Source organism: Carassius gibelio, chromosome B13 (genome assembly GCF_023724105.1).
Source record: "Carassius gibelio isolate Cgi1373 ecotype wild population from Czech Republic chromosome B13, carGib1.2-hapl.c, whole genome shotgun sequence".
Taxonomy (NCBI): domain Eukaryota; kingdom Metazoa; phylum Chordata; class Actinopteri; order Cypriniformes; family Cyprinidae; genus Carassius; species Carassius gibelio.
The window spans coordinates 11,501,941-11,522,744 of record NC_068408.1 but is presented as its reverse complement, the minus strand read 5'-3'; the positions used below and the strand labels follow the sequence as shown (position 1 = coordinate 11,522,744).

General features: G+C 36.0%; 3 protein-coding genes across 6 annotated transcripts in view; 2 read left to right on the top strand and 1 right to left on the bottom strand.

The window, feature by feature from the left end:
- Positions 1-18,836, top strand: part of LOC127970497 (stromal cell-derived factor 1) — a 100,176-nt gene extending 81,340 nt beyond the window's left edge. The window contains exon 4 of the mRNA XM_052573093.1: positions 18,716-18,836. Within this exon, the coding sequence (XP_052429053.1) occupies positions 18,716-18,821 (106 nt within the window). The 3' untranslated portion in view covers positions 18,822-18,836. The remainder of the gene's footprint in view (positions 1-18,715) is intronic.
- Positions 3,081-11,114, top strand: vstm4a (V-set and transmembrane domain containing 4a). The gene is made up of 8 exons (XM_052573088.1): positions 3,081-3,296; positions 4,421-4,816; positions 8,333-8,386; positions 8,828-8,935; positions 9,118-9,151; positions 9,263-9,387; positions 9,746-9,804; positions 10,677-11,114. The coding sequence occupies exons 1-8, from the start codon at positions 3,245-3,247 to the stop codon at positions 10,836-10,838; spliced, it is 990 nt and encodes a 329-aa protein (XP_052429048.1). The 5' UTR covers positions 3,081-3,244; the 3' UTR covers positions 10,839-11,114.
- Positions 14,938-20,804, bottom strand: part of wdfy4 (WDFY family member 4) — a 44,674-nt gene continuing 38,807 nt past the window's right edge. For all 4 annotated transcript variants that reach the window (XM_052573082.1, XM_052573083.1, XM_052573084.1 and 1 more), the window contains 5 exons: positions 20,568-20,747; positions 19,142-19,324; positions 18,598-18,694; positions 17,830-17,950; positions 14,938-17,255 (listed from right to left, as the gene is read on the bottom strand). In XM_052573082.1, coding sequence (XP_052429042.1) covers positions 17,198-17,255; positions 17,830-17,950; positions 18,598-18,694; positions 19,142-19,324; positions 20,568-20,747 — 639 coding nt within the window. In that variant the 3' untranslated portion in view covers positions 14,938-17,197. The remainder of the gene's footprint in view (positions 17,256-17,829; positions 17,951-18,597; positions 18,695-19,141; positions 19,325-20,567; positions 20,748-20,804) is intronic.

Genomic DNA, 20,804 nt, shown 5'->3' with positions numbered 1-20,804 from the left:
GATCATGATACCAGAGTTTTTTATTCCCAGAAATTTACATCACGATTTACCGATACTGGGGAAAAGCAACAGGCTATAATATGTAAATAGTCTAGGTCATTAAACAGTCCCATTTCCACACTGGGTCTTTTTTAGAGTGCCAAAATGCTGGTCCTCTGCATATCCAGTGGTATAATTATAAAACCAATTAACTGAGAATAATTTGCCCTAATGGCAGAGCCAATAAACAAACAAACTGTGCGAGTGATTTAATGGAAGGGTGTCTTTGTGTTGCTTTGTTGCCTTGCGAGTGACCCAAATGAGTTAAACAAGAGCTCCCTCGAGATGCTACATATACCGGAGATATGAGAGAGCATCTCCTTTTGATTTCCCCTGGTCCTCGACTCACATTAAAAACTTTAAGAGGCATCTGTGGAGGTCGGTCAAGCACCTTACTGTATCCGGCACTGATCAAACAAAGATGTCCATAGTAGAGACCGGACCATGAGAATCCTGTATTAGCTAAGATGTTGTTGATGTGATGTGTGTGTTATTGTGCCATCTCTCCCGCTGACTCGTGTATTACATTAACAAGCCACTTACTGATTGACTGAGAGCTTCTCTCCATGAGCCCTTTTAATCTACTCTGATATGAAATGCATGATTTCGCTGCAGGAGTCAGGTCTGCGGGTGGGCAATGTCTTAAACTGTAATTGAATAAGTGAAAGAATCACTGTGTCTTACGTTATCTAAGGGCAACATGAAATTAGTTATATCCATTTACCCTTTTTATTGGCGCACACACTCACCAGTTTATACACATTTGCTGCAAAATGTCACCCAGAACACAAGCTTTCAGCCTGTGAAAAAAGTGAACCATTTTACATCTTCTTTAACTATAAAAGCCATATACAGTATATAAACATAAAGTGGATCTCATATTTGCATATGTATAGCTACTTGTTGGTTCCATGTGAGAGGATCTGTCATTGTTGTAGCTGTGTTGTAACCACATGGAGTCAGTGTAGAGTCCTGATAGCAGGAATGAATGTGGTATGTAATTATTTCAAAATGAATTGAAATTCTCTTGCTTTTTGCTGGCATGATTAACTGGTTAATTAGAAAATAAAAAACAGGTGTTTTGCAAAGAAAAACCTGATAAACGAGCTTGAAAAATTACAAATTTTAACTCCAGGAGTGATGTCAATGGAAGCTTTAGCCTAAGTTCTGCCAGGAAGACTCAATCACTTCGTCACTAATTACCTTCATCATTATCCAATCACGTCTTTATACTCCTGTATAATACATCGTACTTACACATGTTCGCAGATGCCGACGCGACGACAACCTCCACCCTCCCCACCACCACCAGGATGGTCCTGTCCTTACTTTCCAGGGGGGTTGGCTGCACCCCTGCCTTCGTCTTCAGGCAGGAAATGCAGATTCGCTACCCTCGGATTACGAACCATGGACGGGGCCTTCCGCCAAAGAAATTTATAATTGTGCTTGCTGAGCTGTCAATAAATGTATGCTTCGTACATCATTTTATCTCCCGAGTCTTTCTGGTAGAACTACTGTTTCCTATTTTGTTTAATGCTTTTTGGAATATCATCACATTATACTGCTATTTCTGCAGCATACAGTATGTACAGTAAGCTTATTCATGCATTAAAAAAAATCTGTCTAAATCGGGTTTACATTTTCAATATGGTAAAAGAATCAGCTGTGATTTTTTATGTTTTTTGACTAATTATTTATATAACAGTAACTACTTCTTTTCAGGATGATAACTGGATGCTAATTTCATTTAACATGTTTATATATAAAAAATCCATATTTTAGTAAACTGAGTAAATGCTTGCTAGTATTCCATTTTTAATGTAGCCAAAGATGTAAAATACAGTCCTGTTTTCCTTGTTGAAAATTGTTTATACAGAATTCCTAGTCATTGAGACTGCTGAGACTCTGGTTTGTGCTTTGCAAAATGCTTTGAAAAATGGAAAACATCTGATTTATGAAAGTTACTGTGATTCCATCATATCAAAGTTTACTAATAACTGCCATTTTCATACTTATGTGCTCATTTAGTTTAACGTGTTTCATTTATTATTGCTGGCCGTGAATTTCACAACAGGCTTTGTCTCCATTACAACATAGTGTAAATATGCTTTAAATTTTTCTTTGATTATGGTAAGTTTCCTTGTTTTTTTCTGAACAATACAGAGTTAAAGACAAAAGTATTGACTGGTGTTAAGCTGTAGTCCTATACTCTGTTGCTATATATAAGCACATTGTGTAATTCAACTCCTCTTGGCAGGAGTTGTCAGTAGGAGAAAGCACTAGCTCAGCATATTACCCTACCCAATAAACCATTATGCTTCAAACCACGAGATGGGTGGACAAGAACTCTGCAGTGAAGACAGAAAAATACATTACAACTTCGCCATATTTTTAAGTCAAAGTAGGGATAGTTCACCCAAAAGTTTTAAGATTGTCATCATTTACTCATCCTCATGTCTTTCTAAACATGTGTGACATTATTTCTTCCATAGAATACAAAGAATGAAATGTATCTATATGTTTGGTCAGTTTTATATATTATATAAATATATATTATTTTATATATATATATATATATATATATATATATATATATATATATATTTTTTTTTTTTTTTAAGTTATGTAGTTTGTGGGTTTTTCAGACTAGATTACTGTATCTTTTTTAAAGTTTAAAAGCCTCAGTCACAATCACTGTAATTGCATGGAAGAAATAAACTGCACTACATAATAAAATTTCTTCTTTGTGTTTATCGCTAGAAAAAAAAAAAAGTCATATGAGTTTGGATCAACATTAATTTTCATTTTCGGGTAAACAATTCCTTTAAGCTTTGTGACAGTCCACTCTTTATAAAGGCCGTAAACACTACAAAGACACTTCTCCTATACTTTCATATGCTGTAGGTCCAGCTGAAAATTTGTGCTGCTTCCAAAGGTTTTCTCAGGAAATGACATTTCCTATGTACTTTTAACTGGCAGTGGAGAGTGATTACAGGATAGAGAAAGAGAAAAAGAAAAGGAGAGTGGGTGAAAAAAAGAAAGACTGGGAAAGAGGGGTGTTTCTAACTGGGAACAGAGCACGCACTGTTTCAGATTACACACACACACTGAGAGGGAGAAACAGAAAGAAAAGGAGAGAAAATCCCAGGGACTCCTTTCTTTTCTTGACGTTTAGTTGGGTTTATGGAGCCTACGGGTCTGCAAAATGAAGCTCTCTGCTGTTGCGATAGTTCTCCTGACTAGAGCTTTTATTGGAGGTAAGACTGTCTGTTTATGTTGGCCTTTTAATATGCAATGACGAAACAACTTGCAAAATAGCTTTCAGGGGGTACATGATCAGTGAGATTTTTCAGACAACCGCTTCACATTCGTAACTGTATGTAACTGCATCGTTCATCTGCATAAAACAATTTTGCATGCTTATTTTTTTTTTTACTTAGTAAACAAAGCTCTTCTGTTTTTGTTCACTGACCTCATTTTACATTAAATAGATGTAGTTTTCTTCAGTGCAAAAACGTATTGCAAAATGTTGCATTAATCTGAGCAGTCTCAGCAACTAGACATTTTTAGGTCAGGCTTTTAATCAGCATTAAGACTTTTTGTTTATGTCCAAATATTTCTTGTGATGTGGTTTTTGCATTGAAAACAGAGCACCGGTTGACCCCTGAGGGACTCGAATAATTGGGACACAACATAAACACGACAAAGGCTTTAAACAGCTGGATACAATCTTGCTGTCATGTTCCCTGCTCTATCCTCTAGTTCAAGAAGGCAGACAAATATTTTCCACCTGTAGTTTCTGTTTGGCACGGCATATTAAGCCCAGATGCATTCAGATATTTTATACCCTTTAGGGGTCATGGATTTGAGGAGAAATCACTCATCAAGCATTTGATTGATAATTATGTACAAAGGGTAGGCTTAATAAGCAGAGGCTCCAGCCTACACCTTTTCGGTTATTATGTACAACTTTATTTATTTTTGTATGATTGATTGTCTGTGAAGACCGAAATTAAATAAATAGGGGGAAAAATAAATAAATAAATAAATAGGAAAGCTCCAGGAATAAATAATATAACTTGGTATATAATTATATATATTTAATATTATTTATATATATATTTTGGAAAAATACATTTGCAATTTCTTAGTTTCTTTTGTTTTCTTTTTATGATTTAAATCTATTTTATTTATCTTTTGCCAACATATTTAAATCATGACAAGTAATAACCTTTTTAGATAAGCAATGGACTTTTTCGAAGTCCATACCACAAAATCAGATATACTGTTTTAATGTAATACGACAGTTATTACATCAGTAGCAATAATACAGAGAAAGTGTAAACATGCTTTTATTCTTTTAACTCCATGTATTTTCCAGAGCTGAGTGACGCTCTAAATGTGACCGTCAAACCTGGGCCAATCAGCATGTGTATGGAGGGAGACAACATCACTTTGTCCTGCTTAGTGTCTCAGAGAAAGATAAGCAGCCATGTCCTGGTGCTACGCTGGCTCTACTTCCCCACCCCTGAAGACGAACACCTCGTGGTCAGGATGGGCATGAAGAAGAGCAAATATTATGGCAACTACAGCAAACACTTTCCCCAGAGCAAGTTCCACTTGTGGGAAGAAATGGATGGTCAGATCTACCGTTTGCTGATCCTGAATGTGTCCCTGGAGGACAGGGGCAACTATACCTGTAAAGTGCAGGAAATACGGAAGCACAGAAAAAAGTGGAAGGCCTCGTCGAATGGAACAGGGAGCATGGAATTACGAGGTAACTTGAGGATTTTTAAAGCAGTGTCTTGAATGATGTACAATACACTGTACAGTGTATGACTTCTTAAGGATACTATAGTCTGAAATGAAGCACAGGTGCAAGTAATACTTGCACTACTTGTACTACAAAATGGCAAAGAATACTGCAGAAATATGCAAAACGCAAATGACCAAATTCACAATGTGAAAGCTTTTAAAGCAAGTTACCAATCTGGAGTTCAAAACAAATGTTCAATTCAGGAACTAATCACTAGCGCCAACGGACACTGTGGTTGGGTTGGATGTAGTGAAAGAGTGATGTCTTGCCACGGTCAGGGCTAACCACACAACAGCTGTTTCCTCCAGTTCACTAATCCTTTAGTTCACCCAACAGAGGGTCAATTCCAATTCCACAATTGGTGACAAAGGTCTTTGTTAGCTATTTGTAAACTTCTTTTACAGATGGGATGGTCTGCTTTTTCAGAACATCACAAAAGAACGACTATCAGGTTCACATAGTGACATTATGTCAACAGTTCAAAGCCCAAATCTAAATAGTTTTCGAATGGTCCATAAAATTTCAAATAATCAACGTGAAAATGAGGCGTATATGTTCCCATTTCTCAAGTTGTAGCCTTGTCTTACATGCTAGCTTCAGTGTGTTTGTAAGTCTCAGCGTTCCACCTTCCACGTATATACATCATTTCCACTATAAATGTGTTCTGGGCCAACACAAACAGACCATGAGGCTGTTAACGAGAGCAAACTGGACATGCTGTGGGGAATGAGAGAGGAGACTTGGCAAAAATGCAATTGAAAACATTTACTCTGGCTGCATTATGAGTTTTCCTATGGTGTTCGGACACCAAGAGGTCCCCAAAGCCTCAGTGTCCATTGGATTAATCATTTCCGTGATAAATGGCATTTGCTTGATGCTAGCAACAATAAAGAGAACAAATAAGTGTTTGTTGCATGCACTTGCAGTGACAGTTCACTCAAAAATAAAGATTTTGTCATCATTTACTTAATTTCTGCAATTAAATACTTTCTAGCTTCTGTAGAATTCAAAGGATATTCTGAAGAATATACTTAAGCTTTCAATCATTTAAAAATCACTTTGTGTGATTAATAGACTAAAATGTTAGTTATTCATTGAAAAATCTTTACCTTCGAGAGTTGAACTTGAGAACTGAATAAGTCCATGAATAAGTCAAATTTTGTGAAATGGTTTTGTTCTCTCAAAAACATGCCAATGAGAACTAGGGCAGATGTAAAGATTTTCAGTGAATAATAAATTACATTTCAATCTGTTCTTCACACAAAGCTATTACAGGCTTCAGAAGGCTTGGAATACAGTGCACAAGTCATATTTCTTCTTTTATGTTCCACTGAAGAAAGACACTCATATGGGTTTGGAACAACATGGTGGTGAGTGGATGATGACCCAATTTTCATTTCTGGATGAGCTATTTCTTTAAAGTAACTCTTTATAATTTATAAAGTTCAAAAAATGAATTTATATATAGTTATGCTACATCACTGGCCATGACAAACCATTGCATCTTTTTTGTTTTTGTTTTGTTAAACTGACATTTTAGAAGCTAAAAAAATATATATTATATATATTATATATAAATATGAATATATTCAAGCAGATTTTGTTTAGAGAAATAAATGCAATAAAAAAAAACTTCCATAAAGTGCATATGTAGCTGATTATTTACTTGAAGAAAAAACATCAACCTATATTTCACATATATAAAGTTGTGTTTTTGAATAAAAGCAACAGGATATTTTTGCAGGGGTTAGACAACCACTGATACCACACTTAACCAAATCGGAGACACAAAAATAAAAGATAAAACCAAGTGAGAGAGTAAACAAACAAGAGGCAATAAGAAAGGAAATGAAGGTCGTAGGTTGACTTAAACCGGGGAATTTGTCTTGTGAAAGATACAACAAAACAATGTCAACCAGCTGAAATACCATGAATAAAATAGACCAAAGCAGGACCACAGAGTTAGGTTAACCACTTACAGCCACAGGGTCGGCCAGAAAATGACTTAATGCTTTCCCAAAACAAAAGCGGCACTTAAACATACTGTACGCTCTTCCCCACCCTTTTGACTTTGAATCTGTGCACATTATTCTCGAGTGTTATTGCACAAACTGCACAATGTGTCTGCAGATCTGAAAATGTGCTGAACCCTTCAGCTTAGCAGGGGTTTAATAGAATGGCTTTGACTTGAAAGAAAATGCAGATCAGATGTGTAACTGTATAGCTGCTACGGATGGAGTCACAGCTGTTCTGGTCTTCATTTCAAGCAGAGTCGGTGCTAATGTAGTTCATGTGAGCGGAGACGCACAACAGGATCTGTTAGGGCCCAGAACACATAGAGAATGGTGCTAAAAAGTATTTTAATATGCTGATGATCAGGGCTTCTGTAGGTTTTTTTGAAGGGTTTGTTTAAAGCTCATGCCTTGTGCTTTTCACTGCTCTAGTAATTAACAATGTGAAATTACATTAAAATACTTTCTCATAACTGAATATGTAACTATGTTTTTGTTTGGCTATAGCCAATGAAGGGAGTGTTCCGGAAACTTCATTAAATATATATATATATTTGTAATGCTAGTGGCACACAAATTAAAGTTTTAAGGGAGTGAGAACCTTTATTGTGTTTCATCATACAAGGATGTAAATTTTATTCAGCTAATTTGACATTTTACCTAAATATCCTACAATTAGCTTTGAAAGTAATTCTGTCCAGCAGTGCCCTCAACATCTGTAAGCTATTTTCTCTGACCTGACATGTTTAAAAAAAATGCTATGCAGTAAAAATTTAAAGAAAAACAATTAAATAAAGAATGAGAGAAAATATGATTTTCCATATATTCTCAGAAATCAGAGTTTTGTTTCCTAGGTAAACAAGTATTAACAGTAATTAACAGTAGACTAAGTTTTTTAAACATTGATGTAATGGATGCTGTATGTATTAATAGCTGTTTATAAGCTTTATGTGATTTTGTGATTGTGAATAGCTGTTTAAGTTTTAAAGCCACATTTCTCAGGGTCAAAGGTAAAATATTTTTTAGAGGACTCTAAAACAAATTCCTTTTAAACTAAATGTCCTTGCCTGGTTATACTGAAGCTAATAAAGCACAACCCTGAAAAAAAATCTGCAAGGAAAACAAGATGTTGGGGAGAATGACTGGGCTGAGCCTTGAGCCAAATATGCAACAATGTTAATACATTTCATTATTGTGTTTTCCCCTAAACTTAGATTGTTAAATTACAATACAAATGTGAAGCACAACAAAATCCACAACTGAAAACCAGTTTGGTAAAAAAAAAAAAAAAAAGAAGAAAAGAAAAGAAGAAAAAAAAAAAGCACCTAATCCCATTGGTTAATAAAAGCACAGTCTGATTTAAGTTCTCATAAAATGTTCGTTTCTTTTTTTAATAAAATTATTACTTTTTACTTTTAACTATTTTTACTTTACACGCTTCACTTGTCTTTCTTAATGTTTTCAGTACATCATATACCGAGCACAGGAAAGGCTGATGTCATATGGCGCATGTTTAAAGGTATGCTGTTATCTCATTATTTTTAATAAAATAAGAGCATGTTGTTTATTGCAGTCTGGAGTTTGGTCTCTATCACTGATAAAGTGGATAGGATCACAGCTTTGGCTAGTGTGTTACATCTCCCCCCTACTGGTGGAGAAAGACCAAACCAAATTCAACCAAGTGTAAACCAAGTGTGCTTGCAGTGTTTGGTTTATTTTTGTGGTCAGCTCTGACCAAGCTTATATTGGAATAAGGATCCTTCTTTGGTTTATGAAACTTTATAACTCCACTCCAACTCCAATTTCCACTACATTATTAAAAAGTCTACTACATTTTATATACAAAATAAAAAATATACATTATTGTGTGTAAATGAAAGTAATGCATCATTGTTTGCTTGCAAGGTCAGGGCTTTGAATTTATATTTACACCACATTGCTATGCTGTGATCTTTCTCAGATTTGTATCTGTGTGCTGTGCTCATCTGCTCTATCGGTCTGGTCTGTATGCTTGTCTTTGCCATGACTATCACATGTCAGCACCTGCAGCACAAACGAAGACTACGAGGTGATGAGCTTTTTAACTTAAAGTCATGTCATTTACATGATACTTTTAAAAATACTGTCATCAGAGCAAAATGCACTTCAAAATACATCAAAAATTATTTTATTCTTATTGTATGATTTTCTTATTATGACACACATTATTTATTTATGTTCTTATGCCTGTTCAATTCTATCTCTATCTAGCCAGTTATTATCTTGTGAAGTGTCCTGAAAACAGGTAAAGCTATGCAACATGATTTACCACTGCTTTACTGTTTTAAGTGATTGACTGAATGATTGATTCTTAGATTGATTCGAAGAATAACTTTGTTCTGTTTTATATATCCAGTTCAGGAGAGACAGTTACCAGTGTGTCCAGCTCCTCTCCTGCAATGCACAGAAAAGAGAGACGACACAAACCGCAGCTCAGAAACATCACTGAACAGCTACCACCACCACAGATCCCAGCTAAAGGTACGTAACAGACTGAAAGCCTTACATAACAATAAATAAAAAATGACTGGTCAAAATATTAGGTAACACTGTATAAGAAGGTGCAATTCAGTTAAGTTAGTTAAAAAAATAGGTATTTTGAAACATGAAAGAGAATTTATTGCATTTCATTATATAGGTTAATGTTAATTTATTAATGTACTATTGTTCATTATTAATTCTTGTTCATTTAAAATACATGAATTAATTGTTATTTACAGTGAAATTAGTACATGTAAAAATTATCATTAACCAAAGTTAATAAATGCTTTAAATTATTTGATGTTACCAAATGTTGAACTCTTAAAAGTATTACACATTTTGTGATATTTTTTTCTAGCACCTGTACCAAGAAAGCCACGTAGGACCAAACTTTTAAGGGCACAACCTACAAAAATGGTAGGAAGGTTAACACTTATTGAACTCATTTTACATAATAGCATTATTTTCTTTCATAATAAAGCATTTTAAAAAAATTAAGTGATGCTAATAGGGTATCATAATTGTCCTAAATATATATCTTGATAAATTACTTGTCTTATACAGTAATCTGTTTTGTATGTGTAATCTTTTTATTCACAATTTGATAATATTTGCATCTAATGACACACTTTCTTTAGACTCACAATTGAATTTTCAAAGACTAGAAACATGCAAGAGGGAAATAATGTGGCTTTCTCATTGAGCTTTATGTTCGCCACAGTTATTGCTATACCAACTTCCATTTATGGGTGTTATAATTTTATTTACTATTATTGCTTTCCAAAGCGTGATTATTTATTTAACATGCTTGATTCATATTAGATTAGTTTCCAGGGAAATCATCACTGAAATGCAGAAAAGTAGCAAAAAAAAAAAAAAAAACAGAAAATGTTTTACGGTCCAGCATTGTATTGTGAAATCCGGTTATAATCTGGTTGGTCAACGATAAGCTTGATATATTCTTTATTAGCAAAACACAGACTTCTTTACATAAGTGTGATTAGCATGGGATCGGAGAACATTTATACGTCTATCCTACTGCTCTGTCCATTTGCTTTGTTTGCATTCCATTTTAGTACTTCCTTTGACCATCTGAAATATATGTTTATCAGATGAAGTGGTTGTTCCAACATACTTGAGACTCCTAGTTAGAACCGTCTATGAACAATCCTAAAATTATACCTATAATTTCATGTTGTTCTGACCCCACATTCCCCAGAGAAACTCCTCTGACCACATACTGTAGTCTTCATATATCTGAAACGCCCTGTTCTCTTCTCATCCTCAAGCCAAGGGTTGTAGAGGACAGTCTGACATACGCAGAGCTGGAGCTGGTGAAACCGAAGCCTGAGCTGAAAACAGACTTGACTGGATGTGCACAAATTGAGCCTACAACACAATGCACGGGGACTGTATACGCCCAAATACTCTTTGTCGAGAAGCAAGTGTAAATATGTACAGTATAGAGTTTCATACCAAAATTATTTATGAGATTAAAATATTTTTACCTACACCCTGATGTTGTTATTTCATGTGTACTAGTATTAGTATAAAATCTGTCATACAACAACAGCATTTTCTTTCAAAAAGTAAGGATTGCATTATGAATTTAACTCCAAACATGCATAATTTTATTATGCAATTTTGTAAAGTATGTAACAATTGTATGTTTTTGCTATGTTGTATAAAATAAAGATTAATCCTCTAAAAGCAGAGGATGACACAGTATGAGCAAAAAGCCCACTGATTTCTTGTCTCATTTATGTCTGTTTAAACAGGTCGTCATTGTGTTGTTTATTTAAGCATATTAAAGAACTTTTAACCCTCTGATGATATTACTAGAATAAGACCTAAGATCAGTTAACTTGGTTGCTGTAGTTTACTTTACTAAACTGAAAATACACATATTAGCTACAGTGTGTTATGTTAGGTACCTGTATATGGGGTATGTTATTTTTAAGCAAAATACATAATACACTTATATTTATGCATATAATGCAGTTTGTGTACTATGATGTATCTTGGAACAGTTTATAATAATTTAATTTATTTAAAGTAAATATTAGAAACATGAACATTTATATTATGATTAAGAGATAAAGCATTATTGCATAGTCTGTTTCTTCAAACACTATAATACAGTACAACAATAAAATCTGTAATATTTTCTAATTCATAAGATGATTAAACATTTTAAACATGCTATTGGTTAGCTACAAATAGGCAAATATAATTGAACATATAATATCTTGAACAGCTAAAACCTGTTATCTACACAATTAGGTTTAGACAAGATGAGTACAAGAGCACAGCTATTATAAGCATAACACCATTGATACAATGCACACATTATGACATCTCAGTTCGTCTTGTCCTCTCTTATCGTCCGTTCTTGAGTTTAATCTCCCTTTCTCTCTCTCTCTCTCCATTTCTCCCACACACAGTGACTGTGATGAACCCTTTAATGGTTACATTTATTAAAATCATACTAATTGTAATCATGCTTAATAATTAGCTTTACAGTGCATTATAATTGGGTTAGGCTACAAGATGGTTCTGCCTAGGTGCTATAATTTATTTGATTTAATTATTCAGAGGAGACCAAATGGTTTGACATTTAATGTCATAAAACCACCGATGTATTAAAATTGAGATGGCTATTGTCTTTTGAGAAGGTCATTTGCTTCTCTTCGTGAGATATATGGTGATTATTTTCCAGTCTATTAAGCGCCTCTACTTAGCACAATTAGCCGCATGCACAAAGGTTAAAGAGAGCGACTCTCCCCTTCAATGTGGTCACAGCGCATATTAATGAGCAGATGCAGCGTGAGGATGGCAGAGGGGCCCAGGAAGGAGCTCAGAGGGAGAGAGAGAGAGAGAAGGATACAGTTTCTCCTGCGTCCTCAGCCCTGGATCACTCTGAAACATTAGCGTCGAGCATAAACACAGCTATACTCTTCATCAAAGCCTGCCTGTCTCATCTCGTCTCGTCTAAACTTACCATGACCTTCTGCTGTCCCGCTTTGTTTTTGTTCTGCAGGAGTGTTTATATACTGTATGCTGCAGCAGTGGAGCGCCTTTCTGCCCCGGATTTTCTCAGAGAGGCCTCTGTGCTCTTTTGTATGGAGCTACAGTATATGCAGATATTGCAACCACAAAAACCCAGAACAAAGCGAGAAAGGCAGCTGTACTCAGGGGACAGAAATCCACAAACTACACAGAGATTCGTATATTAACGCAGAGCACATTCTGGTCTCAATTTTGTTGTTTTGAACAACACCCTTGTCCAAATATAAAGAGGCTTCAGCACACAAAAAAAGGGGGAACATGTCTGTGATTATTTACTCACGCTCATGCTGTTCCAAACTTGCAGTTATTTTCGAAGAGAAACTCCAAAATGAGAAAATCTTAAGAATTTTTACACCGCTCCTTTCTTCGCAGTTTATAGCGACCTAAGGGAGATATTATTTTTACACGACAGCCGTTTTATGCGCTGAGCTTGCAACTTTAAAAGAAACGGCTAAGCAAATATGTATATGGTTGTTTACTCACGCTCATGCCGTTCCTTGTGCTTTTATTTTAAACTCCAAAGATGAAGAACTGCTTGATTGTTTGTTTGTTTGTTTGTTTGTTTAACCACTCTTTTCCTCCATTAAGTTCTTAGTGACGTCGATACCCGATTCGCGCCTTCCAGCGGTGTTGGACGTGGCAAAGCTTTATTAAAACCTGGCGCTATTTTCATGTCTCTTATTTTTGTGTAGACTTCACATTTTTATAATGTTGTAGGCCTATATTTTTTTTCTTAAAAATAAATAAATAACGTCTGTCTCTCTCTGTCGCCTGGCACACTGCGTGCGGAGTGCGGACTCATCTTGCGATTCAGTAACCGATTGCAGTAAACATTAACTATTTTTCCTAGATACATTTTATTAAAAATAATTATAATAAAGTTACGAAATTAAATTCAAACTCTCATATTTAAAGTCACCATATAAAATAAACCACTACATGGCAATAGCCTACATTTTGAACAAATTTATGCATGGAACAAACAGTTATTTATTATTATTATTATTATTATTATTACTATTTTAACGAACAATTCCATTACATAAATTCTTACTGCAGTGATTGAATACAGTGGACTTTTAAAGGGGTCATATGATGCTTTTTTTAAAGATCATTATTTTGTGTATTAGGTGTAAATTATATGTTGACATGCTTTAATGTTCAAAAAACAGTATTCAGTATTTTCAAATACTGTGCATTATTGTAGGTCCTCTTTGCCCCGTGTCATTTTCTACAAAGTCCCTCCTTCCGACAATCGCAATCTGCTCCGATTGGCCAACTGACCCAATGCATTGTGATTGACCGATCATCACAAGCACTCATCGGAATTGTCTTTCCATAATTGCGAGCTTCATCTTTCAAAATAAATTTAAAAACAGTTAATAATGTCCTTAGTTTTACAATCAGTTCAAGCTCAAAAGGGTAAAAGAGTCATGTGACAGACACAGTGATGAAACTCAAGCGTCAGAGATCAAGACAGCTGTGTGACCCTCTCTCACTCATTCACACACACACACACACACACACACACACACACACAACTCTGCATTTGAATATTCAATAGCAAATACTTAAACTAATAACAAAACTTAATTACAGTAGCTGATTCAGAAGCACCATATCATAGCAAAGGCAGAATGACCTCCTCTCCTAAGTTCATGAAACGGTCGTCCATAAAATGTGTTGCTGTTCTGTTGTAAGTAACCTAAATGCATGTACTTTCAGAAGGCCAAATAAAGTGCTTTTGCTTTCGCCAATATACACACACAGCATCTCCCTGAAATTATGGCTTCAACACTATGCGGTTTCACTTTGCTTGAACATTTGGGCAGCATTACGCAAATATTTTCACATAGTGACGTAGACATGTGGGGCGTGTTTGAATGAGCCATGTGGAGCGTGGCAGTCTTAACTTTGATAAAGAATATCTCTTTTGATTTGAGACTTTACTCTATGCAACTTTACAGATCTTCTTTATGCACCAAGAGCTTGTAACACTCCAAAGAGAAAGGAAAAATTGAAATCACATCATATGACCCCTTTAATAAATCTTTATTTTCCACATTTTGAGAACAAACACTGCTCTCCCAAAACACAACGGAGATATAATGTTATGGAACGGCTGATCTCAGATTCCCATCCCCGTTTTCTTTATGGCCCGACCCCCATTGCTGGATTATTCATGCTGCTTAATGACGGCTATTAGGAGAAGACAGTCTCCAAAGGTTGGAGGGGAGCAACAATTAGCCCTCTTCCCTAGAGAGGCAAGTGGAGCGTGGCCTGGTGGGAGCTCCCAGTAATCACATCTCTTTCCCTGCTGTCTGCCTGCTTGAGAGAACCAGACTCAGTCCCACCCATGTGCCAAATAGCCCCTTAATACACAGCAAAGTTATACAACACATCTGGGCAGATGAACAGAGAAGGACCAGAAGTTTGTTTTGCTGGTGAGACTGTTCAACAAGTAAATCCAGGAAGCCTGAATATGTAGCCAAGCGTTTAAGAAATTTAATACAACACTGTACATGAAAAAAACAAAACAAATCTAAAACAAATTTGACAACGATACATATTTAAGTAGCATAAAATTGTTTAAAAAGGTTCAGGGTACAAATTGCAATTCTGTTGCAGATGCATGGGTTGCTCTGCATGAAGTGAACTACATTCTTAAACCTAATGGACATCTGTGTTGGTTCTATGGATTTAACTACCGCAGTAGCCCTGACAACTACCAAAAACATTACATCAACTGCTGGATGCTGCCAGGGGAACACATGTACAATTGGACATTTCAAAGAAAGCTTATATTTGCTAGTATTTCTGTAGAATAAACACACGATTCATTAAGGGTAACAGAAAATACTGGCTATTAATCTGGCTCCATGCAAACAGAAGCATCATTCAAGGTCATGACTAAATGATGCTATTCATATCATAAGAATGATTAGCATTCCTTGCAGATTATGTTACACATTTAAACTTTATGTGTTTACAACGTCTGTGAAATTAATCAGATTAAATATGCATTGGTGTGCTAAACAGATACATTCTGCATTGTGAAGCTGATTATAAAATGAACAATAGTTGCATTTGCCACAACAAAGCATAGTTTGCTAATGTTGGAATGAGGTTTGGTATGATGTGGATTGAAGCCTGTGATTTGAGGGAGAAAAAACTGGATGCACAGTATAAACACGTTTTCTCAACCAAGCAACAAAGAACTGCTCTTTCCAGTCCTTTACCACACTGCAAAGACAAAATGATCCACATTCAAATTGTATATAATAAAGCCGCTCAGATTTGACATTCAGACCAAAATAAAGGGGTTTTCAAACCTTAATGTACAAGTGTTTCACATTGTACTTATATTTGTAAAAATTCCTGCATGCGATTACATCTGTAATTAATTTTTGTAATTACATCTATAACTGTAACACTGTTGACCCATCACCTTAACCCACCCTTAAACCTGTTCCTAGCCGTATCCCACCTCAATAGCAGCAAAAGTGTTTTGCAATACAATATGAACACAATAGTACATTGTACTAATTTTTTTGATGTAAGTTCATAGACCAAGAAATCAATAGTTTAATACTGTTCAGAAAGGAATTAATTTGATCAAACGTGACAGTAAAGACTTTTACGTTGTTACAAAAATTCGTGAAATAAATTCTGTTCTTTTAAAATTTCTATTAATCAAAGAATCTTGAAAAAAATATTAATATATCAACATTGATTTGAGAACCAAATCATCCTAAAACACATTAAAACAGAAAACACTTATTATAGTTTAGCATGAGCAAAAGACACTTCTTTCACATACATTTAAAATATTGAAAACCGCAAATGTATAGGTAAATCTGAGTGTTAGCAATAATAATTAATTACACAGTCAAAACAGCACATCACTGTTGTTTCATGTGTGCCATAATTTAGTGCCATTTATTTCAGAATACTTCAGATCATGGAATGCGTGTAAATGCAGTTTTACAGATCCACACCCTCTAAGATGGGAATCTGGGGCACATTGCCAATGGAAACTCTGACTCTAATTGGCTGAGGAGGTTGATTCAGCCCTTTAACAGTAGCATTTTCCCTGATGTTCCACACAATGATAGCAGGACTGCACAACGAGTAAGCAATTTTACTTTGATTTAATTACAGCTGGTTAAAGTTAAGTAATAAAATCTTGATATACAGTATAAACTGTATAAAAAAATCTTCCTGCATAAAAAACAACTAGTAAGCAGAACCCTGCTGCTTTATAAAATACACCATTCAGTATGTCCACTGGTGTAGTTTAAAAACAAAACTATGAAATGGCACACAAGCGAATGGCTTTGAAACTCCAGCATACCGGTGTTTATAAAATAAACATTACTTTGGATTTCTGAGAGTCCAGTGAGAGAAAGAGAGCTACTATACAATAAAACTGATCCACCAAATGGGCCTACTTTGTTTTTTTTTAAATGGCATCATCTTTAATTTCTTAAATAAGCAGTGTTGTGTTTCCGGCCCTGGCCAGCAAGCCTCACCCAGTCCAAGAAAGAATGCGTCATCCCTGTAATTCACCAGACCCAGAGTGGGTCTCCTGAAGTCAGCAGTCCTGCTGGAAGTGGTGAGAGCAAAGTTCATACGTAGGCAGCACTTAAGCTGGACTCTCCACTGGCATGTGGCTGCATTCAGCTGCAGTTACTGCCGACTTTAACACAGACTGACGGATGATTGATTGATCCTAGCTCTCTCAGGTCCAGCTGTACACCCTGCCCCAGGCATCACCGACCAGCAGTGTGCCATGTGTTCTGAAATCACAAATTAAAATAAAAAAATAAATAAAAGACACTGGTAATCATTTGAAGCTTTAAGAGAAAGTTCACCAAAAATGAATATTCACCATGTTGTTTTTCTTAAGCCGTAGGCCCTTTTTCTTCTTTTTTAAAATTTTATAAATAAATTAGTAATAAAAAAATAAAGGCATGCTTTTTGTTGGAATGAACTGCGATGCTAATAGAGTCTCATGAATGCAGTCATGTACAGAAGACCAACAGCAAAGGTCATTAATTTTCATGAAATAATAAATTAAATTTCAATTTATTGTATAGAATACATCCAGAACATTTGGAATGTATACATTGTTTTTTAATTTTCAAGTTTGATGCTGATCACTGCAATTATATAGACAAACGTGAGCATGAAATTTTTTTTTTATCTCCTTTTGTCAACCAAAAATGAAGAGTGTACATTAGAACAAACAATGAGTAAATGATGACTTAATTTTACAATTCAGGTGAACTACCCTTTAATCATGTACTGAATCATTTAAAACATTAGAGGATCCATTTGAAACCAGCTTTCAGACCACGCTTTCTTCAATACCTTGATATGCCAAGAGCCGTAATCGCAGGGTTGTTTTTGCAGTGTCGACGAGAGTCGGTCTGATTGCGGTTTAACTCTCGACAGAGCACCAGGTGTCTTTCCCACTTCCATGAGCTGCTGTCTAAGAAAAGCAAAAGCAAGAGTGAGATATGAGACAGAGATTATTTATGGTCAGCACGTTGCTAAATTGAGAGAAATACATCTAATATAAAGCCTTCACTGTTACAACGAGTTCCCCCAATTTAATTTAAACGTGTTGATACTTACACGCGCTGACGCTGTGCTGTAACCAATGTGTACCAAATTGGATTTGGTTATTATTGCTTTCTAAATTGCATGCCTACATCAGCAAAATTGCTCATCAGTGTTTACAGGCTGTATGTTTAATAACTTTGCCCCATAATTCCTCGCAGCTAGCCCTAATGCGTCGCACAAAACAGTAGATCATTATGAACTTTTCTTCGGATCGCTCAAAAACGAACCTCAGGCTGGGCGGCTGCACCATCACACTTAAGAACAGACGTAATCCGATTTACACAGCATTTTTGAAGGATGTCTAGTATTTGGTCTGGCTATTTAATTTCAAACATTACTTGTATATTAGAAAATAACGATTCTCCTGACGTCACAAAGCACATTGTTTTCCAATATTCCAGGAGCGAGTTCCTGTTATTTCATGCTGGCCATTAAGGAAGCTTGTGGGTTATAACGGTCCTATGACCGGAGGCGAGAAAATTCTGCACTTAAGGTGAAGTGTATTAGTGTTACCTGCTTCCTCAGGAGCCGATGACAAAACATGCCCTTGAGACACAGAGCACTCCTCATGTCCAGGTAATTGTACTCTAGTATATTCAGTCTTCCATATCTGCAAAAGAACCACACGGTTAATGAAAAAAAGAGAAGAAAAAAAATCGAATGCAATTGAAGCTATATTCATAAATCAAATCTGCCGGCCATTGATGTCGCAGGTCCAGGCTCCAATTGATGCCTAATTTAAGAAGCACTTTGATTTAATAACTGCTCTTACCTCATCTAAAGTGAGCACATGTAACTATTAATGCTTCTGTGGGACTTCTCAGCCAAGCCTGTGAGCCCCATTTCAATATCCCAGTTACCATATTTTAATATTTTGCAGCTATATTACCTGACTATTAAGCAGGAAACACTACAGGAAAGATTTATTGCTCGAACACAAAGGTGTAGTCTTTGGAGAAGACTTCTCATTTAAACTCTCTCATTATAAAGTTCTCTATGTGAACGCTACGCCTCATCATCTTTTAGTCAGAGGCCCGTTCTGAAGATCTGGCCGTACCCTGACGATGCCGTCGGCGCAGCCGGTGATGATCACGTTGCGGGGGTCCCACTCATACTTCTGTGTGAAACAGCAGCACAGAATGTTTCCTTCAGGCCAACAGGAAGTGTTTAAAGAGGCCAGTAGCTGCCCCTTCATGGTCCACAGGTACAAATGGGTCTCTGCGCATGACACAATCTCACCCTGAGAAAGACACAATGGTGATTAATGTGTCCCATACCAGGCAAAAGACACTGTTTTTGTTTGAGTCAGTAATTATTTTATGATCAGAAGTGACATAAAGACTCTGGTAATTTAGTTTCTTGCTCTTTTCTCTGACTGCTGTCCCTAGTCTCCTCAATGCCCGCATTCTGACTGTTAGGATTTTTTTTTTCTTTTTTTTTTTGTGGGGATGCCACCTGGATGGGGGTGGGGGGTGGAGTTAACAACTTTTGTAAGAAATGCTGAACTTATTTCAATGTTTTGTTGAAAATCATAAATAAAGTTGCAAAAAAAAAAAAAAGAAGTGACATGAAGACTTTTACGTTGTTATAAAAAATCTATTTAAAATAAATGCTGTTCTTTTTGAACTTTTGATTCATCAAAGAGACTCAAAAGCTGCTCAGCTGTTGTAATAAAAAACTGTGATAATAGGAAATGTTTCTTGAGCACCAAATCATCATATTAGAATGATTTCTGAAGAATCATGTGACACTGAAGACTGCATTCAAGAACTTATCGACAACAAACATTTGAATGGTAATGTTTCTCTCTCAGTGTCGCACGTCCTGATGTTGCTGAGTTAGATGTGTTCCTAGGTCAACATATTTTGTTGACCCTGGAACAACATTTTACTCAAGAAATGTAGTCTTGACCATATCCCTACACCTAAACATAACCTTAACCATGAGTGATCCTTAAAATCAGAGGAAATGATAGATGAATGACACTGATGTACAAGCACCTAAGAGTGATTGTAAGCGTAAACTTCACAAAATCTATAAACTTGTTTTTCAAATCTGATTTTTTGGACATTTAAGCAACCTTTAGAATGTGTGAAGAAATAATAATAAATGGGTAAAATGAAATACTTTCAATTTGCTGTAATACTAAATGGAAGGAGGTTTGTAACTATAGATCAATACTTTTCTCCCGTGTTTTTAGCTCCAGGTATTTTTCACGCTGTGTAAAGGGGTTTAAGCATTAAAGCAGGTCTGAAGGGAAGGATGTGCACACCCTTCCTTCACACAGCTGGCTGAGGGGAGTTTCAGAAACCACTCTGCGGGTGCAAATGAGCCGGTATAAATGTGTCATCCAGACAGCAACACGAGCCAAACGGCCCTAACCAAATTAAATGTGCGGGAGTGAGATGGATGGAGAGAGATTTGGGAGTTGAAAAATGCAGGCTGACCTCAGAGCGGGTATGTTTTTTCTGGAGGGTACTCACGGTCAGGTCATTAATAGCCAGGGCAGACACGGCAGAGGAATGTTCTGGTAACTGTGTGATGTAGCTGAGGTCCTCCAGCTCCCACAGGATGCAGGTCTTGTCCAAAGAGCCGCTAATAATCACACTGTGTGCTTCTGATGCTACCAGACACGTCACTGTGTCTGTGTGTCCATACAATGTCTGATATGGAAAATAAACATTTATTAAAAAAAAGAAACAAAATCTTAACATGAATCA